The sequence below is a fragment of the Theobroma cacao genome, chromosome 3, assembly GCF_000208745.1.
Source record: "Theobroma cacao cultivar B97-61/B2 chromosome 3, Criollo_cocoa_genome_V2, whole genome shotgun sequence".
Taxonomy (NCBI): domain Eukaryota; kingdom Viridiplantae; phylum Streptophyta; class Magnoliopsida; order Malvales; family Malvaceae; genus Theobroma; species Theobroma cacao.
In genome coordinates, this window is record NC_030852.1 from 24387923 (window position 1) to 24414341 (window position 26419).

Genomic DNA, 26419 nt, shown 5'->3' on the forward strand with positions numbered 1-26419 from the left:
AAATGACATGAGATTGTTGAAAATCATGACCATAGGATAGGATGATAATGATGAACTATAAATATAAAGGGGAGTCCAATGCAGTAATATTCCACTTTACATTCTCATCAATGCTCTTTGGCTTCATAACTGACTCAATGTATGAATCCTCTTCACATCTGCATCACAAAATAATGGAATAATATGCTTTAAGTTATGTTATTATTACTTCTTTTTTGAAAAGAAAACTGCAACAAGCAACCACATTTGACAATCACAAATAATGCTGTAAGTTACGCTATTTAATACGGAAGTGTAAATAATGATATATTACATAATGGGTTATGCTAAATGGTCAAAAACCTGAAAAGGGTAAATAGAAATAGTGTGTGTAAATTATGTAAATTCTAAATGCTCCATCACATCGAGCCTTTGGATATTTAGATTCGCACATTGTGACAGTTGTGTTAAACTTTATAAGAAATACAATCATCTACATTATTTGATCATTTTTTTGTTTATTTATTTTTTATTTTCGAGAGCAAATGACAAATAATATTTATTTTTATTATCTTTTTTAGTTCCATAATAACTTTTTCAAGATGTAAAATACTATTAAGAAAAAGTAACAATATTGAAACCTAAGGATTAGATTTGGATGTGTTCGCTCATTAGTTATATTAGGAATTAAGGGATTTCCTAAGTAAAAGCCGAAACATATGGCTTAGTATATTATACTTGAACTCAAAACTTTAACAATAAGTGGATTTTAACACTTTTTTTTTTCTACATATAAGGAGGTATAAGTGGGATTGGAATTTTAAACCTCAATCTTCATAAAAAAGAGTAACAATGGCTAAGACAAACTGAATTATAATACTATTTGGTCATGGAACTAACTATTGTTGTGTCTAGTAACAATTGCTGAATAAAGATTTGATTAATTAAGAACATGTAAAGTACCTCTATTAACTAAGGAGCATAATTACAAAAGAATAAAAACAATCGGAGTGTGGAAAGAATGATGAGCTTTACAACATTTCAAATGATGAGAAAGACTTGAAAGCTTGAACCTAATCCTATCTTCTCACATTGAGCTCTCATAATTTCACCAACTGTCAATCCCGCTAAAATGGTTGTCACTTTCTTGACTAACAATTGCTTATCTTGCCTGATCACATGAAGATGAAGATTAGATTAGATCAAAGAAAGTTGGAAAAAAGAAAAAGATGAAAAGAACTAAACTCTACAGAATCTCTCTATCTTAGTATTGCATTGGACGGTATCACATTTCTCTATCAAATGGGAATATTAATTTCTCTATCAAAGGCACAGCCAATGGTCCTTCCCAAGTTCGGGTTTGGAAGGAAAAAGTCCCCTTTTTTGTGACTCTTTATCAGAATCTTCAAAGCTTGAGATGACAGTGAACTTCATTTAGTGCACCAATGTATATATAAATGGCGTTTATATCGTATATACATGCTTGCTTTATGCTTATGTTATATTTCATTTGCAATGATCGATTACACCTACTCAATTTGGCCTATTGATTCTTGCCCTTTTCTTGACAGATATATAGATGTTTGATGTTCAAATCTCTTCTTAATTCCAATATAACTCGAACTTCTCCATAAATGCCAAACCGGAGAGGGTAAGCTCAGACAGTGATGGAAACACTGAGACCTACCACATATCGGTAGTGTGCAGGAATGCAAGGCACATGTCCAAGTTACGCACCGTTTTTGTCTTTTTTTGGATTCCTTCCTCAGTCACTTCAACACAAGTATTGCCTTTAGGCCTTTAATTAGCTGGCCAGCATTTGGATGGATGCTACTTAACTCACTACACCATTGCATAGTGACAAGATTCTCAAACATTTTCAACCCAAAAGGAGTAAACTATTATACTTTATTGGCTTCCATGTTCACATAGTTGAAAGTTGAAAATTAATGTTCTACTAACTCCAAAATGGTATGCTTAGGGCCTGGGGTGCCAAATTTATTATTAATAAATGCCTTTAATTATCTATAATTCAAGGATTCAACTCTTTTAACAAAAGAATATTTATAAGTAGTTCCTATTGGATTAAAAACTTAAAAAATTAAAATATTAAGAAGCATAAAAGCTCCTCCAACATTTGCTACTTAATTTTACCCCCACCCCTCTTCACTGGATTTGTCTGATTTACTCAACTATAAGCAGCTAGGGTCTCACTCTCTTCTTTTCTATCTGTGGCCAATGACAACCATTATATCATAAGGCCTACGTTAACATTGCTGTTGCTGGAAAATGTACTTTACTGAAAAAGTGTTGTGCGGAATTACTGTAAAAATTCATTTCAATTTTAGCATTGCTGTGAAGAGTTACCGCATGCTCGGTCAGTCGGGTGGGGGAATGGCTAAGCCATTCTCCTTTTATTTCTAAAGAATTTTTGTTTCTTTATTTGGTTGTGAAATAGTTTGAATGATTATTTTTCAAACTAAGGAATAACTAATATCATTTTTTTCATGATATTAACTATTTTATAATTGAGTAATAAATTTTAAAAAATTATAAAGATCAAAATACCCCTTACAAGTTTAAAAAATTACAAACTTGTTTTTATAAAAATATTATTTTTTCTCTCTCCTCCTTCTCATCCTTGATTATAAATATTAAATTATAAATAAAATATTAATATTTAAATTATTAATTATTAATATTTAAAAAATAAAACAAAAATAAATAATCATAATAACATTTAAATTATAAATAAAAATTAAATTATCAATTACTAATATTTTAAATAAATTATAAATTATTAATATTTAAAAATTAAATTAAAAATCAATGGTCATAATAATATTTAAATTATAAATAAAATATTANTATTGGAAGTGAATAAGAGAGTTGTTGGTGTTTGAAGGTGGAGGCATTTGTCACATTGAGATAGAAAGAAAACAAAGAATAGAGAGCCTAGTGAAGTGAAAAAAAAGGAGGGAAGCGTGATAAACATAAAGATCTTAGTCGTTGGATGAAAAGGAAAGACAACAATGATTAATTCAAAGATAATTTTGTTATTTATGAAATAAATATTATTATAATAAAAGATATTTTATTTTTTCATATCTTCTATTTCTTTCTTATTTCAAAATTATTTTTACCAACCAAATATACCAATAAGTTATAATAACCATTCCTATCATATTTCATTCATCGTATCAAATTACGTAATAACTATTTTTTTTTATTTTAACCTTATTTTATTCGCATAGAATAATTATTTTATTCTATTTCTATTTATTTCGTGAACCAAATGTATTATGTATTTGAAAAAGACATGATGTTGATAAGTAAATAATGTGTTATTTTTTTTATATTTTTAACTAATTCTTTTTAAGATGTTTAAAAAAACAAATTATTTTAAAATTTAATTCTTAATTGCTTCAATGGCCATTAACGTAGCTCTATATACATATATACATATATATATATATATCCAAATATTGACCACAATCCATTATATATACATAACTCCTCCGCCACCACCATGAAAAGCAGTTTTCAAAGGGATTAATTTGCTGTCGCCCCACCACGATGCATCGTTAATGGCATCCTTTGCAGTTAGGTATTGCTATTGCCATGATTAGAAATAGGGTACATTTGCATCATTTCTTTAAAATCCAAAAATCAAACCAAACTCGTCCATTTCAATTGCAAGCAACAATTACTTTTTAAATGATTGAGTGATCAAAACATTAGTCTTTATAAACATTGATGACCACAATGTGAGTTTTTAAAGTTGAGCGACTAATCAACAACTCTCGGAAAGTTAAGTGATCAAATAGGTCCAAAGCATGATTTTTCAAAATCAGATGATGCAAAACAGAAACTCTAAAAAAATTGAATAACCAAATAGGTAATTTATCATACTAAAACTATATAACTTTTGCTTTCAACTTTTAGAATTCACAAAAAGAGTTAGATGCCCCTTTTGGGAATAGGATTTTACCTCATAAATTTCGAAATCAACTTGATCATTACAGATCAAGTCTGTGATTGATTGCCATGTTCTGAACACAATATTACCTCGTTTGGTTGACGAGGGAATATAACATTCCCACAATCTTAAGTATCTTCTAATATTTAAGTAATCAAATGAATTGAATTATTAATTTCAACTAATATAAAAATAGTTGACTATAAAATTACAATTGCCATGTATTTTCCCAAACTAGATTTAAAACTTTAAAGTTATTTATATAAAAAGACATATCTATAATATTTATTTAAGAATGAAAATTTATATTGCAATGTAAACGAGAAAAAATTATTTAAAAAAATGAGAAAATAAAATTATATTTTTATGTATAACATAACTATTGCAGCATATTTCAAGTTTACGATTTATGGAAATGAAATTTGGGGTTTTATTTTTTGTAATTTCGATCAACTAAAAAATATTATGCATTAAAAAAGAATTTATTAAAAATATAAAGGAGAGAAAATTAACCTTCCTTTCGAAACAAAATATTATCTAAAAAGTGTGAGTATGAGATTTCTTTGACCAAATTTTTTATTTTTTGAAATATAATATTTTTGATTAACATGTTATTGAATGAATCAAATATTAATACGCTCTCGAGAATATAATAAATATTTTAAACAAAAATCAAAGATTCTATGAATCAAACTGACTTTTTAAATTTTTATGAAGAATTGGGACGCTTCTTATGATCTTATCCATTGTCCATTAGGTTGTTTTAATTGATTTAGATTCAAATCCCACTTCATTGAAATAAAAAAAAATTAAACCATTTTTGAGAAAAGGAAAAAAAAATCTTAAAGGAATAAAATCAAACCAACACAAATTACTTATTTCGATTAAATTTGGTTTGAATTTTATTAAAAAAATAAAACAAAATTTGAGATTTAAAAATTGAAAGAAAGTATTTTTGGTTTTTCTCTTAAATTTGTTTCCTCTTATCATCCAATTTATTTAAAAAAAAAAAAAAACAAAATCAGCATTGGACGAAGAAAAAATGCTGAAGATCCAACAATCTGACACTGTCACCTATTGCTGCTGCCTGCAAGCAAGCGTTACCGGTTTGGCCACTACTCCCCCCTATCCATAGCCTCTACGATTCTCCGTACGCCTCCACCATCTCCCTCCCTTCATTGTGAATCCGACGGTCCAGGTTTTAAATTCTAGACTTGTCTCGAGTTAAGCAGAATATGTTGACCAACAAGGACAAAATGACATTCGGTGGTCATAGCCCCTTGTCCTTCACTCTACAAATGTTGATGGGCTCCATGCTAGGATCATTCAGCTATTCATTTTTGTCTTTGGAAAGTCAACTCATATTAACTACTTACAATAATAAACCTCAACATATTTTAAGGGGACAAGACAACTTTACCTACTTGAGATTTTAAATTGTAATGTTTCAATCTTAAATCTTGCAAAAAGGAAAAAAAAATATGAGATGGAATTTATGTATGACCCGAAATCATATTTATGCAAAAATAAAACTTAAATAACTTTTTTCGGTCAAAAAAAAGACATGAAATAAATTATTAATTTAACTACAACATCATTTCATTTGAATTAATCTGTTAACCTATTTATAGAAAGAAATAGATACTAATATTTTAAAATCTTCGTTCAAATTTTCTGATTTTAAAAAATGTAAATAAACGTATATAATCCAACTTGTTCTTAATAAGAAAACTTCAGTATAATCACCCTATTTTTGCGTATAATAATACCATTATAAGTTTTTTGCTTATTCATATTTAAGATTTTAATCTTAAAACACTCTCACAATGATTAATCTGTGATTATCATTATAGGTCATTAACGTAATTTCAATTAAGAATATCATTAATTACTTTAAAAAGAAATAGTAGTGATACTATTGTTGTACCTATGCGTACAACAACCGCCTCCTGCCCCGCTTCCCCCGGAAAAAACTACCTGCCCTTTATTATTATTCTTATTAGATTTAGAAAATTTAAAAGTACTTTTTCCTTCTTCTACAACTTTGATTTTGTATGTAAAATAATAATAATAATAATCAATGTAGGGAAGTCCTTAGTAGTCAAAAGATGTCAACAGGAGGTGTTTTTGGTAATTACTTAGAAAACCGTCTAATTCTTTACTCCATTTTCATGTGAGATTCGACACTATTTAACTGCATTCCTTTCTCCTCAGAGGCAAACACAGAGAGAGAGAGAGAGAGGGAGAGAGAAGGTTTGGAGGTTACCGGAGATGGAATCACGGTCAAATTGCAGCCGTTTATCTTGCATACTCTCTCTGTCCTGGGCTTTTTTTCATTAACGGCCGTGATTTGTCCTCCTCTTCCTTCTCTCTGTTCAGCAAACTTGGTGAGTTTTCATTTCTTGGACATGCTAAAGGTTTCTTCTATCTTCTCTTCTTCATTGATTTTCTCTTGTTAAATGCTACTGCATTTCTTGTTTCTTTGGTTCTTCCTCTGTAAAAGATTACGAGAAACGAATAAAAGGAGGAGAGAAAATGGAACCAAGGTTTCTTTTCTACTTTAAAATGTTGTAGCTTTTTTCCTTTTTAAAAATCACCAAAATTTAAACCAAGATTTCTTTTTTTCTCATGAGCTAAACGGTGGAAAAAGAGATTAGTTTTCAGTGTTAGAAATCAGAATTTAGCGGCAGATTCGGCTGGCTGATCTTTGCCTCTGTTTACTTTTGCATACGTTTATTTCTTCGTTGTTATTTCTAAATTTTACTCAGATCTTGTGTTTAAATATTTTGTCTTCATAATGATCCATATCGCGATGTTTATATTCTCGCAAAAAGGGGTTTTTCTTTTTATTATTTTTATTATTATAAATTTGTAAAGAGATAGATTTAAGTACTAGCCACTTGTAATTCTTTGGTAATTTTCTGTTTTAATCTTCTAAAAATCCTCAAAGAAATTAGTAATAAAAAAATCATTGTTTTCTGGGATTTGGTTATTGCTCCTTAATTTACAATAACTAATAAATGTCTTGATTTTTTTTTTGAATTATATAGAAGCTAATTACGTCTTTTTTTTATTGGGTTCTTCTAAATCATGCAGTTCCATCGGTGGCTTCTATGCAAATGTAGCTGCTTTGCTACTTTTCGCCTGTGGCCACACGTTGTGGCCTTTTGTTCTTGATGTGAACTTCTATTTTGGGGCAGTTTACGTCGACTGGTTCAGTTAATGCTTGTTTGGCATGCGATTACCTCTCTCATTCTGTTGGTGTCGGCGGTTAAGTTGGCACCACCTGCTTGAGAGAGAAGGATCTCTTCACTACCTTTACCTAATTTTCTGTACCTTGTTATGGCTAGTAAGTTGGACAGTCCGGTACAGACCCAGGTGGCTGTTGCCGTTTTTAATGGTATATGTAATGGAGAGTACCATGGGAATACAAGGGCTAGACCTTCTAGGACGCGGCGCGTATTTGTGCAGACTGAAACTGGTTGTGTCTTGGGATTAGAATTGGATCGGAATGACAATGCTCATACAGTTAAAAGGAGGCTTCAGCTTGCCCTTAATGTCCCTACAGATGAGAGCTCTTTAACATATGGTGATCTTACTTTAAAGAATGATCTCAGTGCCATTCGAAATGATTCCCCACTTCTTCTCACTCGAAATGCCATGCACAGGAGTTCATCCACTCCATGTCTCTCACCTACAGGGAAGAATTTTCAACAGGGAGATCAAAGTGGTCCAATTGAAATATTAGGGTGCTCAAATCGTTTTGCTGGAACAACTGAACTGGTGAAGGACATTATTAGGGCAATCAAGAATGGTGTTGATCCGATCCCTGTAAATAGTGGGCTTGGTGGTGCTTATTACTTTAGAAACATCAAGGGTGAGAATGCGGCTATCGTGAAGCCAACAGATGAAGAACCTTTTGCACCAAATAACCCGAAAGGCTTTGTAGGGAAAGCTCTTGGCCAGCCTGGTCTGAAACATTCAGTGAGAGTAGGGGAAACAGGATTCCGAGAAGTAGCTGCCTACCTTTTAGATTATGGTCACTTTGCCAATGTGCCTCCTACTGTTCTTGTAAAGGTTACTCACTCAGTCTTCAATGTCAATGACGGTGTGAACAGGAACAAGCATCAGAAAAAGAAGAAGGTCAGCAAGATTGCATCACTGCAACAGTTCATTCCTCATGACTTTGATGCTAGTGACCATGGAACTTCAAGCTTTCCGGTTGATGCTATACATAGAATAGGGATATTGGATGTTAGGATCTTTAACACTGACAGGCATGCAGGAAACCTTTTGGTCAGGAAGCTTAGTGGGGTTGAGGGCTTTGGTCAAGTGGAACTAATTCCAATAGATCATGGCCTTTGCTTGCCTGAGAGTTTGGAGGACCCGTATTTTGAGTGGATCCACTGGCCTCAGGCATCAATTCCTTTCTCTGCAGATGAACTTGAGTATATAAAGAATCTTGATCCAGTTCGTGACTGTGATATGCTGCGGGCAGAATTGCCCATGATTCGAGAGGCATGTCTCCGTGTTTTGGTCCTTTGTTCGATATTTCTTCAGGAAGCAGCTGCTTTTGGACTGTGTCTTGCTGAAATTGGTGAGATGATGAGTAGGGAGTTCCATGGCCAAGAGGAGGAGCCAAGTGAACTTGAGGTTGTGTGCCTTGAGGCAAAAGAACTCACAATGGAGATCGACATGTCATTTTTTGAATCTGATGAAGGAGATAATGAGTTTCAGTTTGACATGGATTGTGAGGCAGCAGAGGTCAATGTTGCCCCAAAGATGTCTGGTTTGTTTGCTAAACTGCCCTTTTATTATCGGTCTGAAAGTCTTAATGCAAAAAACCTTCTAGCTCAAGTAGATGAGAATCTTGAAGAGTCTGAAATTCAGGTGGATGGAGGGCCCATAAGTGCTGCAGTTGCTTGTGGGCACAAAGACGATTGGGTTTATACTGCTTCAAGGTTATCACTCTCATTGAAAAAGGTTAACTTGGGCGAGAAAGGCTTCCACTACCACGGTGGAAAACAAAAAGGGAAGATGATTGGCTACTCATCTAGGATGATAAGAAGTGCAAATGAGCATCTTCCTACATCTACAAGCTTTGTGAAGTTTGCTGACATGAGTGAAGAGGAATGGAATCTCTTTATTGAAAAGTTCAAGGAGCTACTTTACCCTGCTTTTGCTAAGCGTAGGTCTCGAACAATTGTGCAGAGACAGAGGCTTGGGACTTCATGCCAGTTTTGAGTTGGTTAAATATATATCCTGTTGATGTAGATATTAAGGTTTTTGAAGAATAAATTCTTTTTAGTGCTGGGAATTGGTATTTTTACATAGGTTTCTTGCACAATAAATAGCCTTAGAAGAAGAAATCATAGCTGGCAAGAGTAGCGTATGGTTGTAAATATACTTGGGATCAGAGTTTGAGTCAGGGAAATGAGAAAAGATTACCTCAAGGTTCTATCCGTATTTGAATTGATATTCTGGTTTTCATAGTTTCCTTCTTGTTGACTCTGTACAATTATATGATACAAAGAGTTTCTAGGAAAAAAAGTGAAAGGTTATGAAGTCCAACAATAACTTTCACAAATATATAAATATATGACTAAATCATATATATATATTTGTTATATATACATGTGAAGTTTGTGAAGGTGTGATTTAATACAAGACTAGTTTTGAATAATTTTGTGTGGAAGACCCCTGGTTTATTTTGTCATTTATTAATTGCTGTCCCTCTCCCTCATGCCCTTAACTTTGTGGTTGCAAGGCGAGCATCTCAATGTAGTTTGGTTCAAAAAATCAAACCTAGAGCTTGGGAGCAGAAAACTATCACCTCCCACATCTGCAGGTCAATTGCTGGTTAGATAACCAGCAAACCTGAGTACCTAATTTACCACATCACAGCTGTGGCTATGGCCCGATTATTCCGAGAGTTTTGCAACTCCCAAATTCTACTTCTAGGTTGAGGGGATGCTGACATTTGCCCACATTCGATGTAAGGTCTCAACATAGAAGGAGACCCATCTTCGTGATTTCGAAGCAACAGAGACTATGCCAGCAACATAGCAGCAATTGTCGAAAGGGACAACATAACTTCGTTTTAAGAAACTAATTTGAACCCCTTCCTTCATGTACCGGCTAAGGGGTTGCTTATTCTAAATCTTGCTACTTTTACCTATTTATAGTACCGTTAGGGGACAAAGACCCCTCTTTGCTTCGCAATGTAGACGAGTAAGAACTCAGCAAATGACAATGCTAATCCATCACCCATTGTACTCGTGCTTCTGCTTTACCCAAGCGATAACCCTCAGTGCTGGTGAAAAGGATCAAAATGTTTGATTGCATAATGGGGTTGCAGCTACGGTACTAGAGCTCAGCTCATAACAAGGATATGGCCCTGGATTCTTGCTTCGACCATCAAGGCAGAGAGGACAAAATTGTCTTAACTAATACCCACAATCATTCATGGTAAGTGAGGGGAAAACCTGGAAAACATAATGCTAAGAAATAGAACAAAGCCATTCTACTTTATTCACATGCTTTCAATGTGCTTCGGAACAAAATACACTAGATAAATTAGCTCCCAATTCAACTTACATTTGTTTTACAGAAAAACAACAAATGGGTCAAAGAGGGAAAATGGCCGTTTGACTGCAAGGGGAAGAGAATTGCAATCCCCCTTATGATTTATAAATATGTCAAAACGGCTTGGTAGTGACAACCTTATAAAGGTGCACTATGACCTTTCTCAATCATGATGGAGCAAACAACATTCTTCACAAAAACATAAAAACACTCACGGCAAGAATTTGACATCAAAGTGGACTTATGTCGCAGTTTAATATCATCAGTGTGGCTACATACTGAGCTTGGAAAAGAGTGGATACTGGATGTCGAGTGCTGAAAACCACATGCTGCCAAGATGGTATGGGTGGCAAGCCTAGCTATCTCCTTGAATGCATCAACCCCTGCACACACAATATGTCATACTATGTTTCATAAATCAAAAAGCATCCAAGATACAATAAACTAGAGTTTACAATGGCAATGCCAAAAGAATATATTCATAATTTCACAAAAAATGATTGAAGGCATCGCAACTAGGCACACACACCCAAACAAAAACAAAAAAAAAAAAGGCTTTCCAGATAAATCTTTAAATCATTTAGGTAAACTCCTTTCACTTTTCATTTTTTTGGTGCTCCATTCTTGTTGAGGTGCTATTGTTTTGCTATATTTTTCTTTCATGTATAATATCAAATTTGTTGGCATGCTAGCCAGAACCCAAAGGATATTCCACAAACTTAATAGTACAGGTCCTTCAGCAGTTTAATAAAAGAGAAAAAATAGCTTAACACTTGGTGGCAATTAGAATACTTCTGCATTCAGGATGATAATAGATCTCAACATCACCTGACTCCATGGTCAAATAATTCCAGCCTCAACCAGATATGCATTATTGTTTAAGAAATACCATTGCATTTAATGCAGTAATTTACCTTGAATGTATTGCTTTTGGTTTAATGAATTAAAATTCCAAGAACACATTAAATACTAACTCTTTAATCTAGTTAGCAAGCATTCCTCAGACACTTGTTAGAGTAAAACCTTAATATAGTTCAATTGTAGTGATCATTCCTCCTATCCCAAATAAAAAAAAAAAAGTGATCATACCTAATCGTTTGTCTTGGTTTAGGAGCTTTAAATTAAGTTTAACAAGAGATTGGATCTCACATTTGACATTATCATCTCTTCTATCCTTGCTTTTGGAACAACTCTTCTCTAACCTGGTTCTCCTCTCCAGTATATCCAAAATAGATACACCAAACTCCAAGTTGGAATCTAATGAATCAGTAGATCCTCGTAGCACTGAACCAGCCGAACTAGTTGAACAAGAATATCCACCATCCTTGTTTGCATTCGATGATGATTCTTGACATTTATTTTGAGCATTTTTCACAATTGGCCTCACACCATTCACATGACAGTCATCATTTTGAATCTGGAACTTTGTAGATGATGGAGATGGAGAAAATCGAGGTGAATGAGAAGTAACAACTCTCTCACTAGATTGTATACTCATAACCATCCTCTTTTGCTTGTCCATCTCTGGAGATTTGTATTTTTCCTTTTCTGTTTCATGATAATAATACCTGTAATGCATCTGTTTTCCTGTTCTTTCCTCATTCCTAGTTTCAATTTGCTGGATTTGCGATATATGAAGGCCTGAACTGCTGATTGCCTCTTTTAAAGCACTTCCCAGGCAAGAGGGTTTTGTTGAGGTCTGGTTAAGACTACTATTCCTTTTACAATTCTTTTGCATTGACTTGGCAATATTCATCATTTTCCAAGCCTTGTCAGTATCATATAAGTCTACCTTAGGCTCAACAAAACCGTTCTGAGAAGTAGATTGTTGACTTGTGGAAGAGGATGATTGTGGTTCACTTGAACTATAGTTAGATACTGATGCGAGAGCCAACGTACCTTTTCTACGGCTTCCACCACCAGATTCAACCATACTAGAAGAGAAACTTAATGATCTACTCTGCAATGAATGCCAATTTTCACGAAGAGCTCGTATGCGGCTGTGCACATTTCGACAAAGGCCCAATGTTCTTGCACCTGGTTCAGTTGAATTGCCCATGGTATTCCCACTTCTTTCAATTGGACCACTTACTTTATCCACAGCATTGCGTTCCCTTTTGGGAACGAGAGGAGGTGGCAAATAAGTAGGAAGTGAAGAGACACTTGCATTATGTCCACTAAATACTGGAATATTTGATCCTCGTACTATTTTGAAAATTGAAACATTTGCTTCCGCTAATAATTTTACATGAGAATTTCCAGAGATCATTTTATTATCTGTGTCAGTATCTACTTCAGTTTTTTCATGTTCAGACCTAGAAAGAGCACAATCGTGACAAAACCAGTCACCATCAGGCACAGTTGCACCCAAGCCAACACAATAAGTATGAGCAGCTGAATCACAGAGATCACAAAGTAGTAGAAGACTTTCATCAGCTATACCATGGCACACACTACATTTAACTTCTGCATAAGGATCAAAAGGCCCAGATGTTGCATTTCCACAGAGATGGTAAACCTGAAAAGGTAACAAATATCAGTCAAGGACAGCATCCATGTAGTAAATGATTCTATGACCTTTTTTACTAGTGAACTCCACCTCTTTAAATGACAAAAAAAGCCCAATGTCCAACTAAGAGCATGGTAACTTGGTTGGTGGCATTTTTGCACTTCATCTCAAGATAGGGCAAATAAAACTTTCCTTGAGTGAATGATACACAGAATTCAGTCAGGTATCAAATTGCCCAAAGCAGAATTTAGCAGAACAAAAGAACAATTATAACGAAAAATAGTTTCCCCAAATGTCAGTTATCCTCCTCATATAGCCCGTCTCTGTAATTATAATAATTAAATTTCTAAAAACATTGATCATAGAACTCGATTTAACAGAGCACGCCAAAAAACTAAACTCAAATATAAAAGCAATTAACTATCATAATTATTTTATAAAACAGAAAAAAAAGCACTTAAACTCGAAAACGATAAAAGAAACGTCACCTGGTCTCGCTGAGGGATGTTAACGACCCGTTCTGAAGTAAAGACAGCTTCCTTGGGCGGTCTACGAATGGCGGTGAACCTGCGCTTGCACATGGGGCAACGCGACTCCACCTTGGCCCATTCCATGATGCAAACGAAGCAGAAGAAATGATCGCAGCTGTCGATTTTGCCTCTGATGGCCCTTCTTCCACCGTCCGATAAGCATATTCCGCATTTATCGGAATCTGAATCATCATCGTCCCGCGATTGTTGTAGGTGATGACCACTGGGCTCGTCCTGGATGATTGACTTGGAATTAGGGGTTGTGATTTTGAGGCGTTTGTTTGGGGAAGGAGATGGCGAGTCGGATGTTGAGTCACCCGCCATTTTTTGTCTTCCTAATTCAGCCGTCTTGGTTCCTCGCGTTCACTCATCAGAAGTTAATAATTGAGAATCCTACTCGGTTATGAAGCAAGGCCTTGGATTGGGTCTGTTGGGCCTCACCCAAACCACTAACTGGGTCACTTTTCGCACTTGAAAGCCCGTTAGACTTTAAATCATTTAACATTATGATTATGATACATAATAAATTGAATGACCTAAAGCCAGTCTTACCCTAAAAGTACACACCTTTAAGCGTGCAAAATCACTTTTTTTTTTTTATGTTTTTATTTTCTTTTGCAACTAAATTCCGGGAAGGAAAATGTAATCCCATCTTTTTGTGTTGACAATTAACATAAAGAAAGCTATCTTGTGATTTCAGTTTCTTTTTTACTTTCTGATCATCAATTATTTACCTAACACCCTTAACTAACTTTCGACCCCATGAGATTTTTCTTAATAACCTCTATTCTAGCAGAAATTAAGCTATTAATTTTACCTAATAAAAGTAACAAAACGTTATCAATTCAAAGTTAACCTATTTATTCACACTTCAAAATACTTTTGTACATTTTCCTAAAAAATATATTTTTGTAATTTTGCTATGTAAAATTAACAACTTAATCTTTTATGGCAACAAAAATTATTCATAAGATGCTATTAAAAAAACATTCACAAGATTTTAATTGAGAAAAAATAAATCAAGAAATCTCAAGTGAAAAAAAGTTAAAAATCAAAAGAATTGTAATTGTGGTTTACCCAAAAGACCTAACGGCACGTTTGGTTCGCGAAATAGATAGGAATAGAATAGAATAACTATTACGTGTGAGAATAGAATATAATAAGTATTACATAGTTTGATATGATGAATAGAATTGAGCATGAATAATTATTATGACTTATTACAGTGTTTGGTTGGTAACAATAACTTTGGAATAAGAAATGAATAGAAAATAAAAAGATAAAAATACCCTTTATTTTATATATGATTATTTATTTTTATTTTATTTTTTAAATATTAATAATTTATAATTTAATTAAATATTAATAATTAATAATTAAAATATTAATATTTTAGTATAATTTAATTATTAATATTTTATTTATAATTTAGTATTATTATGATTAAAATATTAATAATTTTTTTTATTTATACTCATTAAAATTTTAATATATTATTAATTTTACAAATAATTTTTTTCTTTTTTATTCTATTTTTTCCTTTTTTCCTTTTTTCTTCTTCATGAGCCAGTCGTTGGAAAGGCAACTAATGTAATAAAACGTCGATCTGGAACACCATGTGGCCGGATATGGCCATTACAACATCAAATCAGCGCTTCCCCATGGCTGGATCTGGCCGTGGAGTACCAAATCCAATCATGAGATTTGGTCGGGAAGCACCAGATCCGGTGCTTCCCACGACCAGATTTGGTTGGATCTCGGTTGAATCTTGTCGGAAAGGACTAGATTAATGTTTTTCGATCATTTTCGATCGTGAAACCGTTGTCGCCGTCGCTACCGCAACCAACGTCGTCTCCAGTGTTGAGTGCTAGTTAGAAAGAATGAGGGAGGAAAGAACGTGAGAAGAGAGAGAAAGAAGAAGGCAAAATGAGAAGAAAAAAAATATTTATAGGTCTAGGGTTGTAATATTTTTAAGTTATGAGAGACATTTTAATCTTATCAGATTTTAGAGCTATTCCCCCAGTCATGGAATAGCAAAACCTATGAGGAAGCTTGGGTGTACTTATACCTAAGTTTTACCCCATTTTAAAGAATAGCTATTACTAGATAATAGCTATTCCTTGTGCCATTGCCGTACCAAATGGAGGTAGAGCAAATACATGGGAATAGACAGGGAATAGCTTAACTATTCCCTGTACCAAACGTGTACTAAAAGTTTTGAAATTTTGAAAAAGAAAAAAGAGAAAAAAAAATAAAGAAATAAGAAAAGAATTAAATAAATGGTGTATCAAGATTTGAAGAAAATGAGACATTTGGTTGCATGGAGAACCAGTTTCCTATGCAAGAATTCAAGTGATAAACATACCTACTTAAAATCCAAACAAAGATTAATCTAAAAAAGAATTAAAAATACACAACAAAGTTTATTATTAAACCAAAGACACTCAAAGCAAACTAATAAAATAAACTCTATACGGATAATTCCCTCACTTTATGAATGTTAAGGCAACAAATATTTTTTTGAAAATTATTTTTTAATATCAAATGGTCATTAGGCTAAAAGGTAAAATTTGTTTCCTAAATTAAGACTAACTGTCAACTAAATCAAATTATAAACATTCCAATGTTAATTTCAATTCAGCGATTAATTTTTAGTTGAGAGAAGAAATCAAGTACCATTAGAAAGACTGGAAAAAACTCTCTAATTAATTAAAAAATGAATCTATATTCTCATTAAATCATCACTAAATGAAGGTTGCCAATTAGGCAATCTTAAACGATCAGAAGTAATCTATTAGAAATTTATCAGTACAATACTTTGTCTCGTTAAACGATGGCTACAAATCAAGCTGGTCAATTGTCTTAACCATGGTAAACTTAATTACCATATTTTTTCTAACAATTTATTACGAATTCACCTAATTGTGGTAATTAGAACAAAATTAATAGAAATTAAGAGTGATTTGTAATTTTTGAATTAGAAAGAGCCTTGTAATGAAATGGCATAATATACAAAAAAGCTCCTAAAGTATTTAAGAAAATTCAAATAAGCCCTTATACTTTTATTGCGTTCAATTAAGTCCTTATACTTTTATTTTAAATCAAATAAATCTCTATACATTTTATTTTGAGTCAAATAAACTCTTATTACTAATGATTGATTTAATCAAAATGTCATTTATTATTCTATATCTCGTGATGCTAATGTGAAATGCTAATATATTATAATTGATTATAATGTGGCATGTTGACATATCATTATTAATGATAGCATATCTTGCTAATTTGGTATAATAACTTAATCATGTGATATTTTTTATCTTTCATATTAATTTCATGTCAGTGCCATATGGATACAAAATGATAAATGGTATTTTTACTATTGAATATTAGTAGATCATTAGTTATAAGGGCTTATTAACTTAAAAATAAAAATACGGCGGCTTGATTGAATGTAATAAAAGAATAAAGATTTATTTGAATATTTTTAAATAGTTTAGGGGCTTATTTGATCATTATGCCTAATGAAATTAAGAAAGTTAAAATTTGTGATTTTGAATTCATAGTAATTTAAAAATATCTAAGTAAGTCACTAAATTATACTAAAAAATCAATTAAGTACTTATACTTTTATTGCAATCAATTAAATCTTTAAATTATAATTTTGAATTAAAGAAACTCCTCATTAACTGTTAATTAACTCCGTTAATCAATGTCATTTGTCATATTGACATGTTGTTTTGATGACATTAATATCATGTGGTAGATGACATGAAATAAAATTTACCACCTAGAAATTATGTATTTATTTATTTTTTCCTCATTACGTATTCAAAAATAATTGAGTGATGAAATAAAAAAAAATAAAAAACACAAAACATCAAACTAAATCTTTATTATCATCTTATTTGATTCTGTCTCGTTAAATGATGGATGCAATTGTTTTTTTTTTTTTTTTTTTGGTGTTGGGTGATGCACCATATTTTGTCTGCTCTTCTCTCTTTCTTATAAAACAGATATATATTTGAAAAGGAAATAGATAATTATATATTAAAAAATTGTCACCAATAATATACACCTTATATGTTTTGAACAGCAAGATAGACTACTGTTTTCCCTGACGAAAGAATTCATGAACAACTGCACAAGTCTTCTAGCCAAGAAAAATGAAAAAAAGCACCTTCACCCAAGTCCTAGTATCTCATGACAAGTAATTCAACCCGGAAGCTCGATCGATCATCTTTGGAACAAGCCATATGTGCTTCTCATTGATATTTGATTGAATCTGTGAAACAGAAAGACACAGAGAAATGAGATGACAAAATCTAATAAAGCATCTCGTGCATCCAAGAACTAATCTGCGTACACACAACACAAAACAGAAAGAGATAAACGTAATAATCATAAGATGATTACATAATCAATTTAACCATGGCTACTCGTCCACAATATATTATTGTACGTACCTTCAAACATGACACACATCTAAAATGGCAATATTTCTGCAAATTTCTAGTTCAAGGCTAAAAAGCAAATACATTTTATTGTTTTCTGATAATAGAATGATAGGAGATTTTCCTGATCATCGATGGCAATGTCATCTGCCCACTGGATTTGCAGTTATGGAACCCAAGAATGGAGATAGTTCCTGCATTCTTTATGAAATATGTCATCACAGATGGGCCCCCGTTCTAGGAACTAACAACTCTGCTTAGTACTGAAGAGTGAGATTTGAACTCGTAATCTTTCCTCTAAAGAAGAATAGGAGCTCACAAGTAAGATTCTTGACTGCTAAAGGCTCTTGCAAAACAGTATTGAAACTTCTTAGCGAATCCTTTCCTTCTGTATCGGTATAGACTCTTATCATTTGGCTACTTACAATATAGCATACTACTATATAAGAATATCAACTCACAAGGAACAGCTACCTAGTGAAGAGATTGCAGAACAAACGATCAGTTAAATAAGGTCATTACAATGAATTGGCATGCATGGTTGGAGTGTGTGGTCTCCATCAGCACCATGGTCTACTCAGCCACCATAGCCAACCAACTCTCTAGATTGATTTATATATATAAAGAACAAAGCTCATTGTCCCAAATTACTTAGGTAGAACGCTTTATATATGGCTCTCATTAAGTTTCATTGCAAAGGGGAACTACAAGTCAATGGCAGTGCAAGGTACATTTGGTGCAAGATTTATTCGCTCTACAAACTGCTTATTCTTTCCCAATCTTTAAATAAGCTGTTTCCAAATGAACTAGAAAACAAAACCAAACTGCTTGGATGAGAACATTCTATACTACAAGATTTTTCGTTTTCAAGCAATCACATAAAGTTACTTACTCAAACTGGTGGCTTTGAAGATGATACTGCTATATGCATTTTTAATAGCATTTGTTGCATGCGCATGGTCAACATTTGATCAAAATGCTGTTGAATTTTCTCCTCAATCCGTTGGTCGATTCGCTCTTGGTTATTTTGCTCAATGATTTGCTTCATGTGATCCTCCAATCTAACCCTTTTTTCCTGCTCATCCTCTATCTTCTGTTGTAGGCTTTGCACCAGTTGCTCTAATTCTGTTACCCTGGCCCTGGTGCGACCCTTCCCACTCTTTTTGCCACCAAGATGAGGTGACAAATGATGACCTCTTGCACTTGGACCATTGGCTTCATCCAAAATTCTCCTTCCAGCGAGAAAAGGAGGCGACAAATAGTTAGGGAGTGAAGAGAAACTTGGATTATGATGTCCAACCTCAGGGATATTTGATTCCCTTGCAATACCAAAAAATGGAACTCTCGTCTCCACTGGTAATTTCACATTAAAGTTTCCAGATATCTTTTGATTGTCCATAGCAATATTAACTTTAGTTTTGTCATGGTTATACCTAGAAAGAGCACAGCCATAACAAAACCAAGCACCGCCAGCAGGTACAGTCGCACTGAAGCCAACACAATAAGTATGAACAGCTGAATCACAGATATCACAAAGTAGCCGACGGTTACTTTCATCAGCTATACCATGGCAAACGCGGCATTTAATATCTTCATGAGGATTAAATAAGCCAGATGTTGCATTTCCAAAGGGATGGTTAGCCTGCATTGGTAACAAATATCAATATATCTCAACATGTACGTAGGTGTTGCATTTCCAAAGGGATGGTTAGCCTGGAATGGTCACAAATATCAATATATCTCAACATGTACGTAGAAAGTAATTATAGAAATGATAAAATTGTAATACTCATAAAAAATAATTATCTACGTAACTATAAATGACGTCATTTATAAATAATTACATAATTTATGAATTTGTAAATAACATTGTTTACGAATAGTTAGATAATTTATGAATAGTCAAATAATTAATAACTTTTAATTATGATTTTTCTATTAATAAGAGTGAAAAACTAATCCATTCAGATATTTGTTATTCAAATATTTAGTTTAATAATAAATGCATGTATCTTTTGTTCAAATAATCAAGATTCAAATCTATTTTTCTCTTAATAAAATGATAATTGCTATGAGTTAGGCAAGCTTAAAAAAACTCTATGCAAATTAAACTCAAGAATAAAAACAATAATTAACGTTAATAATCAATTTCTTAAAATTAAACACGGGGAATGAGAAAATAATTAAAACGTGACCTGATTTCCTTGAGGGACGTTAACGAAGCGTTTGGAAGCAAAGACAACGTTCTTCTGTGGTCCATAGATGGTGGTAAAGTTGAGCTTGCAGATAGGGCAAAAAGACTTCACCTTGGCCCACTTTACAATGCAAACGAAGCAGAAGGTATGGTCGCAACAATCGATTGTGCCCCTGACTGCTGTTTTCCCGTCGTTTGATAAGCATACTCCGCAGAGAAAGGAATCTAACTCATCGCCGTCCGTTGATCGCCGTCGTCCATGTTCTCGGATAATGACTGGTTCAAATTTAAGCGTTGGGATTTCGAGGGTTTTGTTTGCCGAATCGCCCGCCATTTCGTCTCTGAATTCGTTGCCTTTCCCTCATGCTGGTAAGCTCACTCCTCATCTTATAGCACTTCATGTGTCAGAAATGGAAAAAAGAAATAGTATAAAATAAGAAAGGTTATTATGAGTATTTTAATATTTAATTGGTAAAAATAATTTTAAAATAAATAAATAATAAAATGATAAAATTTATTTTCTTTAAAAATAAAATACTCATTACCATAATTTAGTAAATTTTATATAAAAAATATAAAATTACTCTTTATTATAATTTTTCATTTTAATAAAAAGTTTCTAATTTTGATTTTCATTAAATTTTCAAATTTTAATAATTTATTATTAAAATATTATTACAATTTTTTTCTGTATTTTCATTTTTCATTCTTTTAATTTCTATTTTTATTAAAATTTTAAGATATTAATTATTAATATAATTTTTTATTATAATTTATTTTTTCCATTTTTTCTTTTTTTTTTTCTTTACTGAAACCTGATGTCACCCATCGAAGAAGCTGTCGATGTTATAAAGCATCGATCTAGTCGTGGCGAACATCAAATTGGCACTCTAAAAACGTCAGTGATTTCTCTGATAGTTGATAAAGAAAAAAACTTAGTGGTAGAAGATGACAGTAGCCGTGGAGGAGGATGGTTGCATGAAGCTTGCTTAGAGAAAGAAGGGTGAGAGGCATGTATAGAAAAAAGAGAAACAGAGAAGGAAAATGAGATTAAAATTTTTTTTATAGTGTAGGGTTAGTAGTTTTAAAAACGAGTAAAGGTATTTTTGTTCAAAATTTTAAAGTTTATTTCATAAGACTCAAAATAGTTAATATCAAAAGAAAAGTGATAACATATATTTCGTGATTTTAAAAAATAATCTTAAAAAAAACAAGAAAAACTCATTTCTTCCAACTAGGGTCGGTGTAATATTAAAAATATGGGTTACTTAGACAACAAGCAAGGCCTTGGACTTTAACCTATTGGGTTGGTCGAAATCAATTTGTCATTCAAATATTAAAAATTAATCTCATTATAATTTTGATTTCATTCTCAAAAGGTTTTTTTTTTCATTTTTGGTAAAATAGAATTTCATTGTAAAAAGGATTATATTTCATTCATATGCTTCTCAATTGTGGTGGCAAGTTGGAAGCAACCCAATTTCCTTTTTAATATACAAAAATGTACATGATGTAATTGTACCTTAAGAGGTAAAAAAGCTATTGGCCATCTTGCTTGGGATTTAAAGCATGATAGCAAGGACAATGAATGTAAGTTGAGTAGAACCTTTGTCCAACCCACAGCGCTTGCTACTTGTAACTCGGCACTGAAACCAATAGCTGCAGCCAAAGTAGGATCCAAACCACTACAATTTATCAAGACAGCGAGCCAAGTTTACGAGTTTATATGTATAAATATTCGTTAACTGAAATCAAGTAAGCTAATACTGTAGTAGTTGATCGGAAAAAGACAAATGGCTCCTGCAAATCTATCTCTTCTAATGGTGACAAAGCTCATTAGTGTACTTTTGTACCCTCTAATTTGCTCATGTTTCTTAGTTTGGAAAATCAGGGTACTACTCAAATTTGCGCGGCTTATACTTGGGGCCATTTTTCATGGCCTGCAATTAAGTTGGAGCCCTGACTTTAAAAAACACACGAGGGATGGTTTAATATCATAATTTATAAGGTTCTGTTTAATTTTATATTTAATTTATTCATCTATTTGTTTCATTTTTTATACGAGATATTATATTTAGTTATGATTATAATTTTTATTTATAAATGTGACTCCGTCGAAAAAACATTTTGCTTGAGACTTTGAGTTTTTATAGTGTTTTTCTCATGGACAAACGAAACAAGTTCTACTTTCAACCAAATTATTTTTTGACTAAAAGAAACATACATTTAAATACTTACCTTGTTGCAATTTTTTTGCTGATTTTAATAGTCACATAATCTCAATTTTGATAATTTTTTTTAAAAAAATTATTAAATTCTGAATTCTGATCTTTTCAAAACATATTCTTTAAAAATTTAATGTTATATAATACTTAAAAAAATAATAATCAAAATTAAATTCATATAAACTACAAAAAGTTACTAAAGGACAAATATAATGAGACGAATACAGTTACTAGTCTCCTCTACCCAATTCAGATTCCACATCCATCTAATCAGATTTATTATCAGAACCATTTTGTTTTTCTGGATACAAATCTACACTTACTATGCTATTCTACTTTCATTTTCGGGCAATGAAAACAGTAATGAATATTATATAACTACATTTACTTTAGTATGTATCTACTCACGCTTATTATCATAACATTTTTTTATTAAAAAAAATTAAAAATAGAAAAATAATGGATGTACGGAAGGTACAGAATTTAATCAAGCTATGACACGGTGTCATATCAATATTATATTTTAAAAAATAAAACATTAATATTTTATTGATGAAAGGTCAAAATTTGATGATGTGACTTTCAATACAAAACATACGTCTCCATCCTGGGGCAGGCATAATGCAGCCTACTTCAAGCACAGCAAAGTCTGTGTCGTCATTAAAAGAAGAGTCGAGTGGCCTTCCATCATTTCTCTTCAAACTCATTCAATCTCTCTGCTTGTTAGCCAAAAGGTTTTCAGATACGTAGTCAGATTCACATTCCTTGTTGAACCTCCAACCAATTATATTCCTATTTACTACCCATGGCAATATTAGGCAGACATGCACACGTCCTAGTATTCCCCTTCCCAGCACTAGGCCACATGATTCCTCTCTTAGACCTCACCCATTACTTAGCCACCGCCTCTGATCTGACCATCACCATCTTAGTCACCCCGAAGAACCTCCCCTTGTTGACCCAACTCCTCTCTTCCCACCCTCAAATCAATACACTGGTCCTCCCCTTCCCTCCCCACCCTTCCATTCCCTCCCACGTCGAGAACTTCAAAGACCTACCTCAATGCTGTTGCCCCGCCTTGATTCACGCCCTTGGTCAACTCTATCACCCTTTGTTCTCATGGTTCGAATCCCACCGTTCACCTCCTTCAGCCATCGTCTCCGACATGCTCTTGGGATGGACTCAACGTTTGGCTTCCCGTCTAGGCATTAAACGAATTGTTTTTTTCCCATCTGGCGCCATAGCATTGTCTGTTTTGTATACCCTGTGGCTCGATCTCCCTAAGCTGTCATTTCGTTTGATAAAATTGCGAAATGTCCAAAGTACCCTTGGTGGAAACTCTCTCCTACTTTTCGCGCGTGCGTTGGGGGCGACCCGGCTGGAGAATTTATCAAAGATGGACTTGTCGCAAACGTCAAAAGTTGGGGTCTAATAATTAACTCTTTTGCTGAACTAAAAGGGCCTTATTTCGACCATTTGAAGAATGTCATGGGCTCTGATCATGTGTGGGCTGTGGGGCCCTTGCACCTTTCCATGTTAACAACAGTTCTTCTCTTACTTGCCCCGTGCGTAGGGGTGGGCCCAGCTCGATCTCTGTGGATGGCTTGTTGACGGGGCTAGACACGTGTGAGGATGGCGAGGTGGTCTATGTTTGCTTCGGAAGTCAAGTCGTGTTGACCAATGAGCAAATGGCAGCCGTTGCGTCGGCGTTGGAGGAGAGTGGGGTCCGTTTCATATGGTGCGTCAAGGAACCCACGGAAGTACACGTGGAGGGAAGATACGGCATGATTCCAAATGGGTTCGAAGATCGTGTGGCTAGTAGGGGATATGTTATCAGAGGGTGGGCCCCGCAAGTTGCTATATTGGATCACCGAGCGGTGGCGCGTTCTTGACTCATTGCGGATGGAACTCGGTCTTAGAAGCTGTGGTGGCTGGTGTGACCATGCTAACGTGGCCCTTTGGTGCTGACCAATTTGTGGACGATTCTTTATTGGTTGATGAGCTACGGGTGGCTAAGAGGGCGTGTGAGGGTGCGGAAACTGTGCCAAACTCAGACGAGTTGGCACGAGTGGTGGCAGAATCAGTGAGCAATAAGAACAGCGTAGAGAGAGAAGGAGTGATGCAATTGAGAAAGGCAGCAGTAGAGGCAATTAAAGAAGGTGGCAGCTCGGCTAAGGATTTGGAGGAATTGGTAAAGCATCTATGTTCAACGGAATTAGATGCAAATTCTGACATGCAAACTGTCTTAAGGTTGTAGAAAAGAATAAAGAAATGGAAGTGTGTTTTTGGTTTTGGAGCACCTTTTACGTGGCTGGCTTGTAGATGAAGCATGTAATGTAAGAGTTTATGCTCCATATATCTGCGTTATAATTAGAATATTATTATTATTATTATTATTATGCTAACCAGTTTTTCTTACAGAGGCGTATTCGTTGTTATCTTTCTTTGTTTTCTTTGATAGATAAAAATGTGTTATTTGTTCGAAATTTACTTCATTTTCTGTTTTGCCAAATTAAAGCTTAGATTGCTGTTAGGATTGTTCTTTTGTTGCAGGGAGCATGCTAGTCGTTACATTCTCGGTACAATGCAGCATTACTTTTATATGTCCTTAGACTGTTTTGCTTGAAAATTCACGGGCACGTGGGTCAAGTTTCTTTGCCAAACCAAACCGACATCGACTGCAACAGCAATTATATTGTCCCAACGCCGAACTCCCATGCACACTGTGGCAGGCAGCCGCTCACGTTCCTTTCACTCATTCGGAGCTTAGCAGCCTCCTGCTTTTGTTTTAACAAAGCCAAATTGTATATAGGAGGATAAAAAAGGAGATTCAGATTTGTGTGTTTTTAAAATGTGAATATGCGTATGTGCTATTCAACTAAATTTACAAGCGCTATAATAGGTAAGAGTTCAAAGTAAGTGTTGTTTTGGATAGCTTTTTCACTTAGTGCTTATTTAGCTTAGTTTATTTTCAATTTATTTATTTTTGAAAATAGAAATTGAGTCAAACAGTATTTTATGAGATTTTTTTTTAAAAAAAGTAACTTTTTTAAAAAATAAAATTTTAAAAAATTTCAAATAAGAGCTTTCTATTTTTTTTTAAAAAAATGCTAGTTTCTTAGGAGATTTATTTTTTTTCAAAAAGATCCTCTCTCAGAAAATACCTCCTCCCTCTTTCCTTATCGATCTCCCTCTTCTGTCGCTTTTTCCGTAAACCATCCTTCTGAGATTTTTTTTTATTCTTAAAAAATTAAGAAAAAAGAAAACTTAAAATTCAAAACTGCATTCACGTATTGTTTCTTTTTTTTCTTTCTATTTTGTTTTGTATTATATTTTCTATCATTTTTTTATTTTGAAAACTTTTTTTATTATTTGATATTTTTCAATTTATTGTTTCATATGACAATTATGTGGTGTTTATTTGTTCTTAACTTCTTTCTGGTGCATATAATATTGGTTGATTATTATTGAAATAATTAATCAAATAAGTCAATGATTATTAAGATAAATTGGATGAAAATTAAAAAGTCAATATTTGTACTCGTTTATGGAAACTCAAATTTAAAGAATTTCTTATTTTAGGTATAATAATATGATGCACTATAAGAAAATTGAAATAGACTTTAATTCTTTTGGCAACAGGAACTGCAAAATCCCTGAACTTCTTAACAGTGAATTCCGCATTTAAGCTAACAGTACTCAACAGATGATGTAGCACTTCTTGACAAAATAAATAACCCATTAAAAATATATATGAATGCTAAAACCTTTTTGTTCATGGAAGGGAACTTTGTTGATGAGGACATCAAGACTTTGATAGATTTGTATGGAATTAGCATTGATGATTTTAGTAGGAAAATGAGTTGCCAAATCAGTGGCTGAACGTGGTTTTCCTGACTCACTTGGATCCATTATTAACATCAATTTTGTTCAGCCTCAAAGGTCATAAATTTCAAACCAATCT

The 26419-nt window shown here is 33.4% G+C and overlaps 3 protein-coding genes across 3 annotated transcripts; 2 read left to right on the top strand and 1 right to left on the bottom strand.

Annotated features, from left to right (window-relative positions):
- Positions 6149-9448, top strand: LOC18604912 (phosphatidylinositol 4-kinase gamma 7). Its single transcript, XM_007037613.2, has 2 exons — positions 6149-6345; positions 7055-9448. Exon 2 carries the CDS (start codon positions 7301-7303, stop codon positions 9200-9202), a length of 1902 nt encoding a protein of 633 aa, XP_007037675.2. The 5' UTR covers positions 6149-6345; positions 7055-7300; the 3' UTR covers positions 9203-9448.
- On the bottom strand, positions 10460-13954 carry LOC18604913. Its single transcript, XM_007037615.2, has 3 exons — positions 13541-13954; positions 11633-13061; positions 10460-10926 (listed from the first exon to the last, which is right to left on the bottom strand). The coding sequence occupies exons 1-3, from the start codon at positions 13904-13906 to the stop codon at positions 10682-10684; spliced, it is 2040 nt and encodes a 679-aa protein (XP_007037677.2). The 5' UTR covers positions 13907-13954; the 3' UTR covers positions 10460-10681.
- LOC18604915 (UDP-glycosyltransferase 89B1) lies at positions 23037-24846 on the top strand. The gene is given in 4 exon segments (XM_007037618.2): positions 23037-23735; positions 23738-23977; positions 23980-24330; positions 24333-24846. Coding segments are annotated over 4 exon segments (1446 nt in total). The 5' UTR covers positions 23037-23260; the 3' UTR covers positions 24713-24846.

Coding starts and splice junctions, on each gene's coding strand:
- LOC18604912 (XM_007037613.2), top strand. CDS start 7,301: ATGGCTAGTAAGTTGGACAGTCCGGTACAGACCCAGGTGGCTGTTGCC.
- LOC18604913 (XM_007037615.2), bottom strand. CDS start 13,906: ATGGCGGGTGACTCAACATCCGACTCGCCATCTCCTTCCCCAAACAAA. Junction 13,062..13,540: donor ACATCCCTCAGCGAGACCAG/GTGACGTTTCTT, acceptor TTACCTTTTCAG/GTTTACCATCTCTGTGGAAA. Junction 10,927..11,632: donor AAACCAAGACAAACGATTAG/GTATGATCACTT, acceptor TTGTGTGTGCAG/GGGTTGATGCATTCAAGGAG.